The 16,291-nt window shown below is 40.2% G+C and overlaps 1 protein-coding gene and 1 non-coding gene across 25 annotated transcripts in view; both read right to left on the minus strand.

Moving 5' to 3' along the window:
* Nucleotides 1-9,580: 9,580 nt before the first annotated feature.
* Nucleotides 9,581-9,772, minus strand: LOC140617749 (U2 spliceosomal RNA). Its single transcript, XR_012017928.1, has one exon. It is a non-coding gene; the product is annotated as a U2 spliceosomal RNA (small nuclear RNA).
* Nucleotides 9,773-12,261: 2,489 nt separating this feature from the next.
* The window catches only part of PLEKHA5 (pleckstrin homology domain containing A5), a 242,065-nt gene continuing 238,035 nt past the window's right edge, over nt 12,262-16,291 (minus strand). For 21 of the 24 annotated variants that reach the window (XM_072798810.1, XM_072798805.1, XM_072798802.1 and 18 more), the window contains 2 exons: nt 15,380-15,485; nt 12,262-13,122 (listed from right to left, as the gene is read on the minus strand). In XM_072798810.1, coding sequence (XP_072654911.1) covers nt 15,391-15,485 — 95 coding nt within the window. In that variant the 3' untranslated portion in view covers nt 12,262-13,122; nt 15,380-15,390. The remainder of the gene's footprint in view (nt 13,123-15,379; nt 15,486-16,291) is intronic. The other 3 variants (XM_072798812.1, XM_072798804.1, XM_072798795.1) reach the window with 1 other exon arrangement.

Genomic DNA, 16,291 nt, shown 5'->3' on the forward strand with positions numbered 1-16,291 from the left:
GATTAAAAAAGAGGGACTATACAAATTACCAACATCAGGTATAAAAGAGGGTCATCTCTGAACATACCTGGAGGGCTAATAAGGAAGTAATATGAACAATTTTATACCAATCAATGAAATGAGTAAATCTGTTGAGGACATAAGTTACCAAAATTATCTCAAGAAGAAACGGAAAATTTGAAGAGTCTTATATCTATTAATTGCTTATTTTTAAAAGATTTTTTATTTATTCATTTGAGAGAGAGCGTGAGCAAGAGCATGAGCAGGGGGGAGGGCCCAGAAGGGGTGGGAGAAGCTGACTCCCTATTGAGCAGGGAGCATGATGCAGGGCTCCATCCCAGGACCACTGGGATCATGACCTGAGCTGAAGGCAGATGCTTAGCTGACTGAGCCACCCAGGTACCCCTTCTATCTATTAATTTTTTTTTAATATTTTTATTTTTTTTTTTAATTTTTATTTATCTATGATAGTCACACAGAGAGAGAGGCAGAGACACAGGCAGAGGGAGAAGCAGGCTCCATGCACCGGGACCCTGACATGGGATTCGATCCCGGGTCTCCAGGATCGTGCCCTGGGCCAAAGGCAGGCGCTAAACTGCTGTGCCACCCAGGGATCCCCTTCTATCTATTAATTTTTTTTTTAATTTTTATTTATTTATGATAGTCACAGAGAGAGAGAGAGAGAGAGGCAGAGACACAGGCAGAGGGAGAAGCAGGCTCCATGCACCGGGAGCCTGATGTGGGATTCGATCCCGGGTCTCCAGGATCACGCCCTGGGCCAAAGGCAGGCGCCAAACCGCTGCGCCACCCAGGGATCCCTCTATCTATTAATTAAATGGAATTTATATGTACATATTTTTCCATAAAGTGAACTTCAGTCTTATATGGATTCACTGGTGAATTCCATCAAACATTTAAGGAAGAAATGAAATACCAATTCTTTCAGAAAATAGAGGAAAGAACCCTTCCAACTCATTTTATGAAATCATTATCCACCAATAATGATAAAGTCATTATAGGAAAAGATTAATGTTTCTCATGAAGGATGGACACAAAAATCCTTAACATTAGCCAATCGAATCCTGAAACAGAAATGCAAAGACACAGATTAGCCAAAACAAACTTGAAAATAAAGAACAAAGATGAGAGGTCTGCACTGATTTGAAGACAGTTATCCAGGCAACATGGGACTTGAGAATCTATATGAAAACAAAAACAAAACCCCCAAAATGATTCTGTTAATCAGCTAAGTTCAAGAAATACGGTTTAGGCAACATGGATAGTCAAGCACATTTTAAGGGTTTTCTTTATTTTTACAATATTTTTAGTAATCTCTATACCCAACATGGGCTTGAACTCACCATCCTGAGATCAAGAGGCTCGTGTTCTTCCAACTGAGCCAGCCAGGTGCCTGAGGCACATTTTAAAATTTGATTTTAAACAGTATATTCTTTGGGTTTCACGGACATTTTACAAAGCTGCTAAGTGAACTCTGTCCTTGAGTGCCCTGGACCTTCGTTATTATTTTAGCCTTCACACTGATCCACCTTCCGGTCCTTGCTCCCTTCTGCCTCCAATCCTCATATTTATATTCTTATTATTGTTTCCAGAGTTTTACCTTCTTTACTTCCTTTTTCTTTTGGATTTCTTCTACTTTTTATTTTATTTTATTTTTTTTTTAATTTCTTCTACTTTTGTAAAAGGAGGTAAAGGGACCAGAGTTCCTACATTGTTTCCACAAAGTGTATGTGTTGATACTCCTCTTGGTTCAGTCACAGTAATCTTATGAGAATGGATTACTGTCACTTTGAAAGCAACCACAGACCTGTAAGTTTCCTGGAACGCTGGCCCAGATACTTAAGGTCGAAGCCTAGAGCCTCTTCAGACCTGAGGATTTGGGAACAAGATAGATTCGTGCTATTATCTTTTAAGAATTTGGTTAGTGTTGATTTAAAAATATAACTGCACAATGTCTATACTATGTCTTAAGAGGCGTCCCATCAGCAATCAAACTTTTTTTTTATATAAATTTTTATTTATGACAGTCACAGAGAGAGAGAGAGAGAGAGGCAGAGACACAGGCAGAGGGAGAAGCAGGCTCCATGCACCGGGAGCCCGATGTGGGATTCGATCCTGGGACTCCAGGATCGCGCCCTGGGCCAAAGGCAGGCGCCAAACCGCTGCGCCACCCAGGGATCCCCCATCAGCAATCAAATAAACCAAATCACTTGAAACTCCAAGGAGAACCTACCCTTTATGTTGCTGTTCCTGAGATTTCCTTGGAGATGATACACTGTGAAAACCCACTGGACCAATTTACAAATAACTTTCTACTTAGTGTCCTCAGCCATGACTTCTTTTTGGCACACTGATTAGCTTTCCTCTGAATCAGGTTCCTCACGATTTTGATCTGAGCCTGTCCCTGTAGTAATTACCACCTGGCTTCACTGACTAAGCTTTGGTCAGGCAACGGAGGGTGTGCTGGAGTTTGTCCTCTTAGAAGTAAAGTGAAACGTAACAGACCGCAAGTAACAGTATTTTCCAAAACGATTTATTTATGGTTCTTTATACTTGGCTTTGAGTCAATCTTGAGAACGTTTTATGGCTAAGACTTGGAGGTCACTTGGGGGCAGGAGGCCTCCTCAAGGTGCTCTTAACAGACTAGTTTATCTCCTGTTTCAGGTCCAATGAGAACTCGAAAATGGAAATTTATGTTCTGTTCTTTTTTTTATTATTATTTTTAAAATCTTTATTTATTTATGATAGTCACAGAGAGAGAGAGAGGCAGAGACACAGGCAGAGGGAGAAGCAGGCTCCATGCACCGGGAGCCCGACGTGGGATTCGATCCCGGGTCTCCAGGATCGCGCCCTGGGCCAAAGGCAGGTGCCAAACCGCTGCGCCACCCAGGGATCCTTATCTTCTGTTCTTTATTCTAAAACTAAGATGTGATTACCTGCCAAAGAAATTTCAGAGAATGTAGAATCTTTAAAGAATTTCCAGAATTAACATTACCATGCATATCAGGTTTTTCTGTGAGTATATAGTATCCTTATCTTTTTAGCAGAATGGGATCTTGTGAAACACATCATGCTCTTTTTACTAAATATACAGTGAACAGGATTACTGCACGATAAGTGGCTGCATAGTAGGGGTATTCTCTATTTTATTTAATCAATTCCCTAACAATAACAAACAACAATAACAACAAATCAATTTCGTACAGGTGGACGTGTAGGTCGTGGAGTATTTTTTGCAACTTGGCTCATTTATTTAACATTCACTTCAACTCCCTTTCACTGACTGCCCTGCTCTATTTTAAAAACAGGAAAGATAAACACATGCTTTCCCAGACACCCTTACGGGTCAGGTGGCCATATCATTTGGTTCTGGCCAATGAGATAGAAATGGAAGAGGTTGATACCACCTTCTGGGCTTCCTGCTTTGGACGTGGCCCACTTGAGGTAGTCACTACTCATGGCAGGGCAGGAAGAGGGGAATCGGACTCCCTCGCTGCCCTCCTGCCATGGGCTCCCTGCTGTCTGGTTGCTTATGGCATGAGATGAATTATTGAAAGCATTTATGAAACAAACGTTCAAGTGCCTCTGGATGCTCACGAGACTAGATTATTTCTCTAAAATATTCTCCCAGAAGTAGCATTGCTGGGTCAAAGCGTATGTGTCTTTAATGCTTCGTGTGAAAGCCTTTATCAACTGACACTCTCAACAACCCTATGTGAGTATATCATTTTCCCCCACCCTGCTAACTGTGGATATTATCACTTTTTAAAAAGAATCACAGCTTCATTGAGGTATCACTGATATACAAAGAAGTGAATGTATTTAATAGGCATAGTTTGATGAGTTTGGACATATGAACACCTGTGAAACCATCATCAATCAAAGTAATAAAGATACCTAATACCTCCCAGTGTCCTTGTGTCCTTGTTTTTTGTGTTTTGCTTTTTTTAGATTTTGTCTGACAGAGAGAGAGAGAGAGAGAGAGAAAGAGAGAGAGAGCAAGCGCACACACAGCGAGGGGAGCAGGAGAGGGAGAAGCATGCTCCTCACTAGGCAGGGAGCCCGACAAGGGGCTCGATCTCAGGACTCCAGGATCATGACCTGAGCCAAAGGTGGACATTTTACCAACTGAGTCATCCAGGCGCCCCACATCATGTTTTTTTTGTGTGTGCATGGTAGGAATACCTAACATGAGGTCTACCCTCAAACTTTTTTCCAGCTTTATAGAGATATAATTGACATAAAACACTGTAAGTTTATCTTCTAAATTTTGAAGTGAATAATATCATATTGCATTATCATTTTTTGGGACATGATTTCTGAACTATTGAGTAAAAAAGGATTTTTCATTGTTTTAATTTGTATGTCTTTTATTATCACTTTTAAGGAGCATCTGTCCATGTTTATTGAGTGCTTGTGTCTCTTTTATAAATTTCAAGATACATCAGGGCCTTCCTAGAAGACTTTGCTTCCCTTCTCCTTGTTCTTGGACAATTTCAGGGGATATGGCTAGGGGCCAATTTGTTTGAAATGCTAGCAACTCCCATTAAGTCCCTGTCACTTTCCAGTAGGGTCTTATAGGCATGAGCTCTGTCTCAGGCCTGCTCTTCCAGTTTGCAGATGCCTCTACAACCCCAACACAAGGATCTAGGTGAGATATATTACTTCTTTTTTTATTTTAAATTTAAAAAAATATTTATTTACTTATTTATTTATTTGAGAGAGAGAGAGAGAGGGAAGGAGAGACAGAGAGAAAGAGAGACAGCAAGGGCTAGGATGGACAGAAAATCTGAAGTAGACTCTCCGCTGAGAATGGTGCATAGCACAGGGCTCAATCTCATGACCCTGAGATCAGGACCTGAGCTGAAATCAAGAGTCTGATGCTTTACTGACTGAGCCACCCAGATGCACTAATACATTGCTTCTTAAAAAAAAAAAAACAAAACTCTGCAGATCTTTGAGCATCAGCTTAGGGCACATATCTAGCAAGTTTCTGGACAGCTTTAGTTGCTACTAAAAATACAAAGGAATGAAATCATTCATTTTCCTGTTAGGTAGAAGTGAACAGACTAAGAGGCAGATAGTAATAATTATAGCCTAATAGCAATTTCTTAAAAGTAATACAAATGTCTGTATATAAATCACACATTTTAAGTAATGTGGAAAATATCATGAATTTTTTCGTGGGTGCTCTCCACTGTGACATGGAATAACATGTCTTTGTTTACCCTTTTTTTAAAAAAAAGATTTTATTTTTAAGTAATCTCTATAGCCAATGTAGGGCTGTAAACCACAACCCTGAGATCAAGAGTCACATGCTCTACCATATGAGCCAGCCGAGTGACCCCAATATCCTTTTTATTTATTTATTTAAAAAAATTTATTTTATTTATTCATGAGAGGCAGAGAGAGAGAGAGAGAGAGGCAGAGACACAGGCAGAGGGTGAAGCAGGCTCCAAGCAGGGAGCCTGAAGCAGGACTCAATCCTGGGTCTCCAGGATCATGCCCTGGGCTGAAGGTGGCGCTAAACCGCTGGGCCACTGGGGCTGCCCCCAATATCCTTTTTTTTTTTTTTAAGATTTTATTTATTTATTTATTCATGAGAGACACACAGAGGAGAGAGAGAGGCAGAGATACAGAGGGAGAAGCAGGCCCCATGCAGGGAGCCTGACGTGGGACTTGATTCCGGGACTCCAGGATCACACCCTGGGCCAAAGGCAGGCGCTAAACCGCTGCCAATATCCTTTTTAAATAAAAAGCATTGCTTTCCAGTTTTGTAACTGTCCTCAATATCTGGATTAACAGAAGACAGCTGGATTTTCACATCTTCTTCTTCACTCAATCAGTTGAAATATCCTAGGTCAGACAGCCTTTGGGAAACTCTACTGTTCACTAACGACAGAATAAAAGTGAAAAAGGCAAATAACATCTTAGTGTTATCAACACAGTTTTGAATTTAAGGATCCCCTGGAAAGATCTTGAAAAACTCACCTGTATGCATTCCCAGCTACACCCAGAACAACTCTTGTGACCTCTGAATCTTCTGGGTTCAGCCAATGGGAGCCCAAGAGAGAACTGAGTGATAAGACAGTGAGTGCATTAGGGCATTGACCCCTATAGGGTTGCCTACATTGAGGCTGGCTTTGACTCTTGAAAAAGAGAGTAAGAGCTTCACTGAAGTTAACTCTCTTCTATGGATTCTAGTTACTTCTCCCCTCATCTCTTTGGGCCTTTGTGTGAAACATCTGAGTTACTGAGGGATCTCTCTTAGTTCTTCTGTTCACCTGTGTAAATAACTTAATTTATCCTAATACTCTGTACCACATATAAATGAAACGAAAATTCAAAACAACACAGAGCCTCATTATATGTCAGGGGTTTCTAAGGGGGGGTCCCTGGAACATCAGGATTTGCATGATCTGGGAACTTGTTAGAATTAGAATTCACATTTTTGGGCCACATTCCAGAGTGACTAAATTAGAAATTCTAGGGATGGGGCCCAGGAATCTGTGTTTTAACAAGCCTCTCAGGTGATTTTAATGTATGCTAAATTGAGACCCGATCTGAAAACACTGCTTAAATAAGGTAGTTAGTAGTGCTCTGGTAAATTTAGAAGCTGTAGTTAGATAAAGTTAGCCCTTAGTTAATAAAAGCTAATGGTAGCAAGCTTTTTACGTGGTGCCAGGCATGTGACATACGTCTTTGTAAAGACTCATTTAATCTTTACAACAATTCTAGTGTAATAACTATTAGACCAACTTTGGATTTGTGGAAAAAACTAGGCTTAGAGAGTGTAAAGCACTTTGGCAAAGGACATGTAGAAAGTGGCAGAGCTAGGTTCCAATCCAGACAATCTAGTGCCGGAGTGTGAGCTCCTAACTGCTACACAGTGAGGCCCCACAGTCATATCAAGGGGCTGGAGGGATTCGGGTTTCCTAGCAACAGAGTTGGTGGAAGGTCCCTTTAGCCATCCTGCCAACCTAGGATGATTGCTTGCACGTTTCCCAGCACTGGAGCAACGGAGATGAGCCCTTTCTAGAAAAGAGCTAGAATGAGCGAGTCTTCCTCAAGTAGACTGGATAGGCTTTTCTGAATATAACTAACAGAGGATGTAAGGGACTTTCCAGCAACTTTGTGAGGCACTAAGCTTATGAGAAACAGGGCTCTGGGGTTCTATCCTGTACTTACATGTGTTCCCAGGCATGGATTACATGAAATAGTTCTGCTGTATTCCCTCCCGCTTCTGACCCAGTCTTTCGTTTTAGGTTGACTTTTCATTGTCATTTTATTTATTTTTTAAAAGATTTTTATTTATTCATGAGAGACACACAGAGAGAGAGGCAGAGACATAGGCAGAGGGAGAAGCAGGCTCCCTGCAGGGAGCCCAATGTGGGACTCGATCCCCGGACCCGGGATCACGCTCTGAGCTGAAGGCAGACAACGGCTGAGCCACCCAGGCGTCCCTCATTGTCATTTTAAAATAAAAAAAAATAAAAGTTCCATTTCAAAATTTAAAGTTTCTGCTTTTATTTTTTATTTTTAAGATTTTATTTATTCATTCATGAGAGACACAGAGAGAGAGACAGAGAGAGAGGCAAAGACACAGGCAGAGGGAGAAGCAGGCTCCATGCAGGGAGCCCGATGCCGGACTCGATCCTGGGTCTCCAGGATCACGCCCTGGGCTGCAGGCAGCGCTAAACCCGGCTGCCCTAAAGTTTCTGCTTTTATAATACAAACCAAACACTTCAGAGATTTATTTTTAAATGACGGATGTAATCTGTTTTTCTGGAATAATTCTGGGAAAACTTTCCACATTACTTTAGCATAATAAAAAAGTTGTTTCTGCGTTCAGTTTATTCTCATACATAGCTCGAAATTGTTCAATAGTGAGTTTCTCTGCCATGCACTAAATCTGTATAAAACCATTCCTTTTTTTTTTTTTTTAAGATTTATTTATTCATGAGAGACAGAGAGGCAGAGAGAGAAGCAGAGAGAGAAGCAGGCTCCATGCAGGGAGCCCAACATGGGACTTGATCCCGGGTCTCCAGGATCACGCCCTGGGCTAAAGGCAGCGCTAAACCACTGGGCCACCGGGGCTGCTCTATATAAAACCTTTCTGTGGCTAAAGTGACCAAGTATAGAGACGCCTGGGTGGCTCAGCGGTTGAGCATCTGCCTTCGGTTCAGGGTGTGATCCTAGGATCTGGGATCGAGTCCTGCATCAGGCTCTGTGCAAGGAGCCTGCTTCTCCCTCTGTCTGTCTCTGCCTCTCTGTCTTTCATGAATAAATAATCTTAAAAAACAAACAAACAAAGTGACTAGGTGTGTATAAATCAATACACTTATGAATATTTTAATGGCCAAATAGTCTAGGACAGCATTCTTCTTTTTTTTTTTTAATTTTTATTTATTTATGATAGTCCCACAGAGAGAGAGAGAGAGAGAGAGAGAGAGAGAGAGAGAGGCAGAGACACAGGCAGAGGGAGAAGCAGGCTCCATGCACCGGGAGCCCGACGTGGGATTCGATCCCGGGTCTCTAGGATCGCACCTTGGGCCAAAGGCAGGCGCTACACCGCTGCGCCACCCAGGGATCCCGCATTCTTCAAATTAATACACAGAAACATTTCAAGGGTATGTGGGCAAGGACGACTTCAGTGGACTTGGTATCCAGAACTTTACCTTCCACACAAATTCGTGCCTAAAACATATCATCTCTTTGCCTCCTGAGATCAAGGCTCTTTTTTCACATGAGCTCCTTTCTCCTTCATACATGAAAATCCCACTTCTCTGAATCTTACTCTTATACTCAGAGTGTAAAATCCTCCAGGGTGTGAAAAAGGAACTACAATGGCTGAGTAACAAGATCTCACAGAAATGAATGGGATTAGAAATAATTAAAATAATTAAATTTTATGCATCCTAATTTGTTGTGATCAAGTATCATCAGGTAAGTAAAATGGAAATATAAATTCAAGGAGAAAAAGGAATGATGTAAACTTTCCTATTTAAAAAAAAAGCTTGTAGGGATCCCTGGGTGGCGCAGCGGTTTGGCACCTGCTTTTGGCCCGGGGCGTGATCCTAGAGACCCGGGATCGAATCCCACGTCGGGCTCCCGGTGCATGGAGCCTGCTTCTCCCTCTGCCTGTGTCTCTGCCTCTCTCTCTCTCTCTGTGTGTGACTATCATAAATAAAAAACAAAACAAAAGCTTGTAGGGCACTAGGCTGGCTCTGTGGGTAGAGTATGAGACTTTTGATCTTGGGGTGATGAGTTTGAGCCACACATTGGACATTGAGATTACATATAAAGAAAAAAATATTTATTTTATTATTTTTAAAAGGTTTTATTTATTTATGAGAGAGAGAGAGAGGCAGATACAAAGGCAAGGCAGAAGCAGGCTCCTCATGGGAGCCCCATGTGGGACTCAATCCCAGGACCCCGGGATACCACCTGAGCCAAAGGCAGATGCTCAATCACTGAGCCACCTAGGTGTCCCAAAAAAAAAAATATTTAAAAAAAAGTTGTTTGCATCTTTTAGTTTTTTGAATCTTTGTTTTAGCCCTAGGGGGGTTGCACTGTTTCTGGAGGTACTGCAGTATCAGGAGGTCAATGCATCAAGTGGACAGAACAAGCTCCTGTTTCCATCTCCCTGTTTCTGAAATCCACTTTATATGTTGTCCTTGGGTAGAGGACATATCAGATATTCTGGTGATAACAGAAACTATACTTGATCTTAGCCAAAAGGCCAGGAACGGAGGATTTTTTTTTTTAAAGTACAGCTCTACATTCAAGGTGGGGCTTAAAGTCACAAGCTCTATAGACTAAGCCAGTGGGGTGCCCTGGTTTGCATTTAAAAAAAGAAAAGGATAATGAAACAATCAAAACGGTAGTTTCTGTTAGATACAGGAAAAAAAATGATTTAACAGTTTTATCTTACAAAGTCAAATTGACAGTATGCTAAAAATTGCATCATTTCAACTATCTCAATTTTTGAAAAGCTATAGATGTCAAATTTAAAATATGCAAAGGGAAACATAATTTTTAAAATCCTTTTGTGCATATGCAAACAAAGATGTTTGCAGATTGCTTGTATATGATTAGATGTAATCTTTGACCACCAGGGGAATAGGACTGTCTACTTTCTGTAAGTTGGGGGCAGGTGCACATGGGGGACTTGCACATGGTGTCTGAGTAACCAGCCCAACAGGGTACACGTTAAACTTTGGGGCTTGCTTCTGTGCTGGAGGGTGGCATCCATAACCCTTCACCCACACCTCCACTGCCGACTTGTTAGCCACCCTCCTTACTTCCTGCTCTCCACACACCTCTCCAGTAAGACAGCAGGAGCTGAGAACGGTGAGCTTCAGGTGAGACTGAGAATAGTGATCTTGCTCTTATTTTCGGAGAATAGTCCCCTTTGTTACATCCTGTAACAAGTACCTGTGCTGACCTACTTTTTTTTTTTAAGATTTTATTTATTTATTCATGAGAGACACAGAGAGAGAGAGAGAGAGAGAGAGAGAGAGAGAGAGAGAGAGAGAGGGGCAGAGACACAGGCAGAGGGAGAAGCAGGCTCCATGCAGAGAGCCCGACATGGGACTTGATCCTGGGGTCTCCAGGATCATGCCCTGGGCTGAAGGCGGCGCTAAACCGCTGAGCCACCTGGGCTGCCCTATTATTTATATGTACATGATTTTCATCTGGCTCTCTGAAATGTTGACAAGAGTTATAACTACTCTCCAGTGTTTCGCCCAAATCCCCAGGCTTTCAGGTATTCGAGTATGGGACATTTTTCCTTCTTGAAATAGTTCACAAAATGTTCAAACACATACCACAGACAAAAACCCTCATCAAAAAATCCCAAGGAATAACCAAAGAATAACAGTAAATTTCCCTCCACACACTGATGGAAGATCTGTGACAATAGCTGTATGGTGATTAGAGGTAAATGATGATCTGTAGCCTATTTCCTTCGGAAGACTTTGCAGTGATATCTTTAGTATATGTGCTGCCGAAGCAAGCACTCGCAGTGTTATCTTTAAAGGCAGTATGTATGGGGATCTCTGGGTGGCTAAGTGGTTTAGCGCCTGCCTTCGGCCCAGGGTGTGATCCTGGAGTCCCAGGATTGAGTCCCACATCAGGCTCCCTGCATGGAGCCTGCTTCTCCCTCTGCCTGTGTCTCTGTCTCTCTCTGTGTCTCTCATGAATAAATAAATAAAATCTTAAAAAAAAAATAAAACAAAGGCAATATGTGTAAACATGTGTACATGGATACAGACAGCTAAACATTCTGCTTCCATCTTAACTTCTCTTCTCCTTCCCCTCCTACAATATAGACTGTATCTATTTGCATTTCATTTTGTGTTTCTGTTTGGAGCAGACGAATTTTTATACATCTGCATTTCGAATTAAATTTAAATCCTCTTTACTATAGCATGGGAAAAGAAAAAAAAAGACTGACCAGTGCCAATTTAGTTTCAGCCATTTCATATAGGAATCCAAAAGCATCAAATTTCCTTGTACTCTGGGAACAATATATAGCACGAACAAAAGGTTATAGCGGGAAGAAATGTAATTGATTCTGAAGAGCGTGAACATCTGCAAAGAATGTATTGTAAGAGAAAATGATCTCTGAGGGTCCTACTTCTGATGATGAAACGGTTTCTAGTTCCCCATGTCAGAGAAATAACCCTCTGCTCCACACACCCCTCCTTCAAGCCCAATCCACTGAGCGGAGACAGCAGATGTTTGCAGCTAGTTTCCACAACACAGAAACAAATAGAAATAAGTGCAAGAAGACTTCACGCAACTAAACCTGCCCGATGGTGTTGAGTTTTTCCTCAGAGGAAAAGTGGAACAAACTATATTCCAGTCCAAATTTTGTCATTAAACATAATGGGATTGTGGCCCAGTCAATTTATCTCCCCGGGCCTCATGTTTCTTGAGCTCTCACATGGGAGAGTCGGGCTGGACGGCAGAAAAAGTCTTTTCATGGTGTTGTCTATAGTGGAAAGATTAACAGACTATTGTTCTGTCGAGAAATTCCTTGTGTCTCAGACTTTCTATTTAATTTAATTAATTTATCTGTTTAAAGATTTATTTTTCTCAAGTAATCTCTACACCCAGTGTGGGGCTCGAACTCACAACTCTGAGATCAAGAGTCATATGTTCTACCCACTGAGCCAGCCAGGTACCCCACAGACTTTCCATTTTAGATGGGAAGAGCAAACATTGTAACACAAGTGATTTAAGAACATCAACATTTATTTAACATGATAAAAAAGAAATGAGATATGAACATTTGCATTTAAACAAGAGTAAGTAGCCTTTAATACTTACATGTGCTCATTGTATAATATATACACAATGAACATAATTACATTTGTACACAAACTAAGTACTGGATTTGAAAACCTGCTTATTGCTGTACACAACTATCCCAATTGAAGTATAAGCCCAGTACTTCAAAATACCTACATTTTAAGTTGTATTTTTAAGAAAAAGTAAGCGGTAACATTTGTGTTTAAGCTGACAAGAGTGTGGCAGTAACTGCTGACATTGCAATCTGACTGAGAAATAATTATAGCAGAAAACAGGACATACTTCACTTAGCAATAATAAAATGGCACATTTTAAATATATATATAAAATTTTTACAAATCAAGTGTGAAACAAAGCATTGCAGTAGCCAAAATGGGAAGAAAAAAAAAAGGAAAACAAGCTTCATTGGAAATAACTAAATTTATGTACTGAAAAAGCAAAAAGAAATATAAATCCACCTAAACTTTAGAAACATCAAAATCTAGAAATCAGCAACTAAGTAAGCTCTGGCTGTAGACCACACATTAAAAAAGCACCTTTACTTATGTGCTCTGAAATCATAGCAGCAAGCTGGTGTCAGAACAACCTTGAGATTACGGAGTGTACATATGAGCCATTAAAGCTATTTGGAATAAACATTTTCCAGAAGTGATAAAATGATGCTCTGTGGCCAAAAGCATCAGAACTATGAATTTCATAGATTTAAAATATACTGTACAATATCTTCTCACATTGCTGAAGGTCCATGTCCTTAGCTTTGAATGGTTTCAACAGAAGTTAGTATAGCTGAAAAATAAAGACAGGGAAAATTACTTTTGACACCTGAAAAGTTAATGAGTAACCATTTCCTAAAGTAACTGAGGGTGTTGTTCTACAACAACAGAACTGACAAGCATAGCCATGAAAATCCTAAGACATAATATAACGGAAGGATAATTTCTTGTCATTTCACAGATTTAATTCACAAAGCAAAAAATGCAATTAAATAATTCAGAATTAAAAAAAGGTAGCCGAATTTGTGGCTTAATCCAAAAGATCAACAAAATGAGCGAAGATTTGCATAATTTTGGTAAAATATGTAATAATACACTAAGCCGCCTACACAGCAGCATCAGTTATGAATCTTTCCAAAGTCCTGCCAAAACTACTAAGTCATCAAGATAACATACACAGAGTGAGAAGACATAAAAATAATAACGGGTTGAGTGCCACTAGTTATTCATGGTGGCTGCATGCCAGGAGACTAAAAAATACCGGGTAATAACCGGACACCATTCTAGTATATAATGTCACTGACTCTGAGTGAAAGTAAAACGAAACAAAATCCAATAATAACAACTTAAGGAACCTTTAAATGTACTTGGGTTTTAACTGTAAATACTCTTTATTGTCAAACAACATTCTTTATTATCATTGGTCTGTGTACAAAGAATTGTAACCTGTTTTTGAGCCAAAAGATAATGAGACTAGATTTTAATATATACTTCTCCACTAAGATAGGAAGAGGCCATCTACCAATTCTTTGCACAAGAGGAATAAAATAAGTATGAATTAAATATTATGCTGGTATTATTCTGTCACTAGTGGCAACTGTCACTTCAAACCACAGTAAGTTAAAAGTTTAAATGCATGAGTGACAGAGGCAAGACATAGGTAGACTATAACAAACAGGTGGTTTGTAACTTCAGAAAGGATGTCAATCCTGCATAAACACCAGCTGACAACAGAGCCTCTTCCAGGCTCTATGTAGACATAATATCTCTATCTTTTTAAAAGATTTTATTTATTTATTCATGAGAGACACAGAAAGAGAGGCAGAGACACAGGCAGAGGGAGGAGAAGCAGGCTCCAAGCAAGGAGCCCAATGCAGGACTCAATCCTGGGAACTCCAGGATCATGCCCTGAGCCGAAGGCAGATGCTCAGCCACTGAGCCACCCAGGCGTCCCGTCCCGCTATGTAGACATAATCTCAAATAAAAGTTACAAATATGACAAGACAGACATAAATGCTTCAGGGTGAACAAAAGGACACAGGTTATAGTTGCCACAAAAAAGGTATGAATGGAAGAAGATTTAAGAATATAAGCATTACTGGATACTAAGTATTTGTACTATTTTGAGAATCTAAAAGTCAAAGAATATGTTAGCAATAATGTTTGTAGTATCTCTATGTGTTTTCGCTGTTTATAATAGCTTAAAAGAAACTGGTGGTAACTCTAAAGTACACAATATTACTGTATCTGGTAGATGGTAAGAGAAACAATGCAGAAAAAGGCATAAATAGCTCTATCTCACAGTTAAAAAAGTATATATCTACAAGTAGAAAAAGGCAAATAAAACTCAGCAACTGTCTATAAAATTGTTAAAAGTAAGATTTTAGGAGATTATTCTCAGTTCTTAAACTTTGGTTGAAGGAACAGCGTTCAAGCAAGGTTTCCTCATTCCCCATTTCCCCACCCACAGCTTTTTTAGTAGTGACCTCCTTTACTTAAAAAAAAAATTTAGTTATTTAGAAATAATTTCTGATAGATCTTAACAATTTAATATTCCATGTAGTTGGCTGTACCACAAACACTCCTTTGTCCTTTAAAATAATTAAACTCCCAATGCGGTAGATACGTTGCACGAACTGTAAAAGACATTACTTGATCAACATGTAATAGCTTCAACAGAATTCTCAGATCCGACTATGGAAAGGAATGCTAAGTGGGAGCACAGCTGCAAAACACCGTGAGGCTTGTCTTGGCAAAGGCCATACCCTCTTAGTTTTGCTGTTTTTACAGATGATGAAATAAGAGACATTTTCTCTAAAATAAGAACATTTTCTCTAAAATGCTGTCACATAGCAAATCACTGCAAGGGCTAATGCTGGAGATCTGAGTTATTGCCCATGGCTCAAATACACAGCCTTCTTGCTCTGCCAACGATCCCTAATGTACAGTCGACAATTAATCTCAGTTTTTGTTCACCAAACCAACACATGAATAAAAATCAAGTTAAAAACTCTAAAGTTAAAGCACAAATGCAAAGGGAACTGACGTACTTTTTCTGAGACTACACACACATGAAATGGGATCCTTCTGTGAGCTGCGGCTGAGTGGCTGGAACTGGTGATGCCGAGGACTCAGGAGATGGGGACAGACTTTTCACTAAAACACACCAAGAGAATGTGAGAAGATAAAAATCTTTAGGACACATCTGGAGAAGGAAATCCTGATGCTGTGATCCCATAAAATAGGAACATATTTCAGGAAGGATTTAATAGTTGTATCTGGGTTCTGTTATTCTCTAAATTGACAACTGATTATTTAGCATGAAATGTCTCTTGAAGACTGATAAAACATTCTTCTTCTTCGTATACCATGAGCTTAAACATTGCGTACAATGTTATATGTCAATTATACCTCAACACAATTGGAAAATTCTTCACCATTTTTTTTTTAAGATTTTATTTATTCATGTGAGACACAGAGACAGAGAGAGGCAGAGACACAGGCAGAGGGAGAAGCAGGCTCCATGCAGGGAGCCTGACGTGGGACTCGATCCTGGGTCTCCAGGATCACACCTTGGGCCGAAGGCGGCGCTAAACCGCTGAGCCACCCAGGCTGCCCCACTATTTATTTATTTATTTATTTAGCCTTTGAGGTTAATTTTTAGGTGTCTATCTACAGATCACTCCTGATGGATCTCATTTTTATTTACTTATTAAAAAAAAAACTTTTTTTTAAAGTAAGCTCTGACCAACATGGGGCTTGAACTCACAACCCCAAGTGCAAGATTCACATGCTCTACCGACTGAGCCAACAGGCACTCCTAGGTCTTACTTTTAAAAGCCTTTCTAGTTCCATGCAGCTAAATACCATCAACAGGGATCCCTGAGTGGCTTAGTGGTTGAGCATCTGCCTTCAGCTAGGGGTGTGATTCTGGGTTCAGGGGTTGAGTCCTGCACAGGGCT

This window comes from Canis lupus, chromosome 25 (genome assembly GCF_048164855.1).
Source record: "Canis lupus baileyi chromosome 25, mCanLup2.hap1, whole genome shotgun sequence".
NCBI lineage: Eukaryota > Metazoa > Chordata > Mammalia > Carnivora > Canidae > Canis > Canis lupus.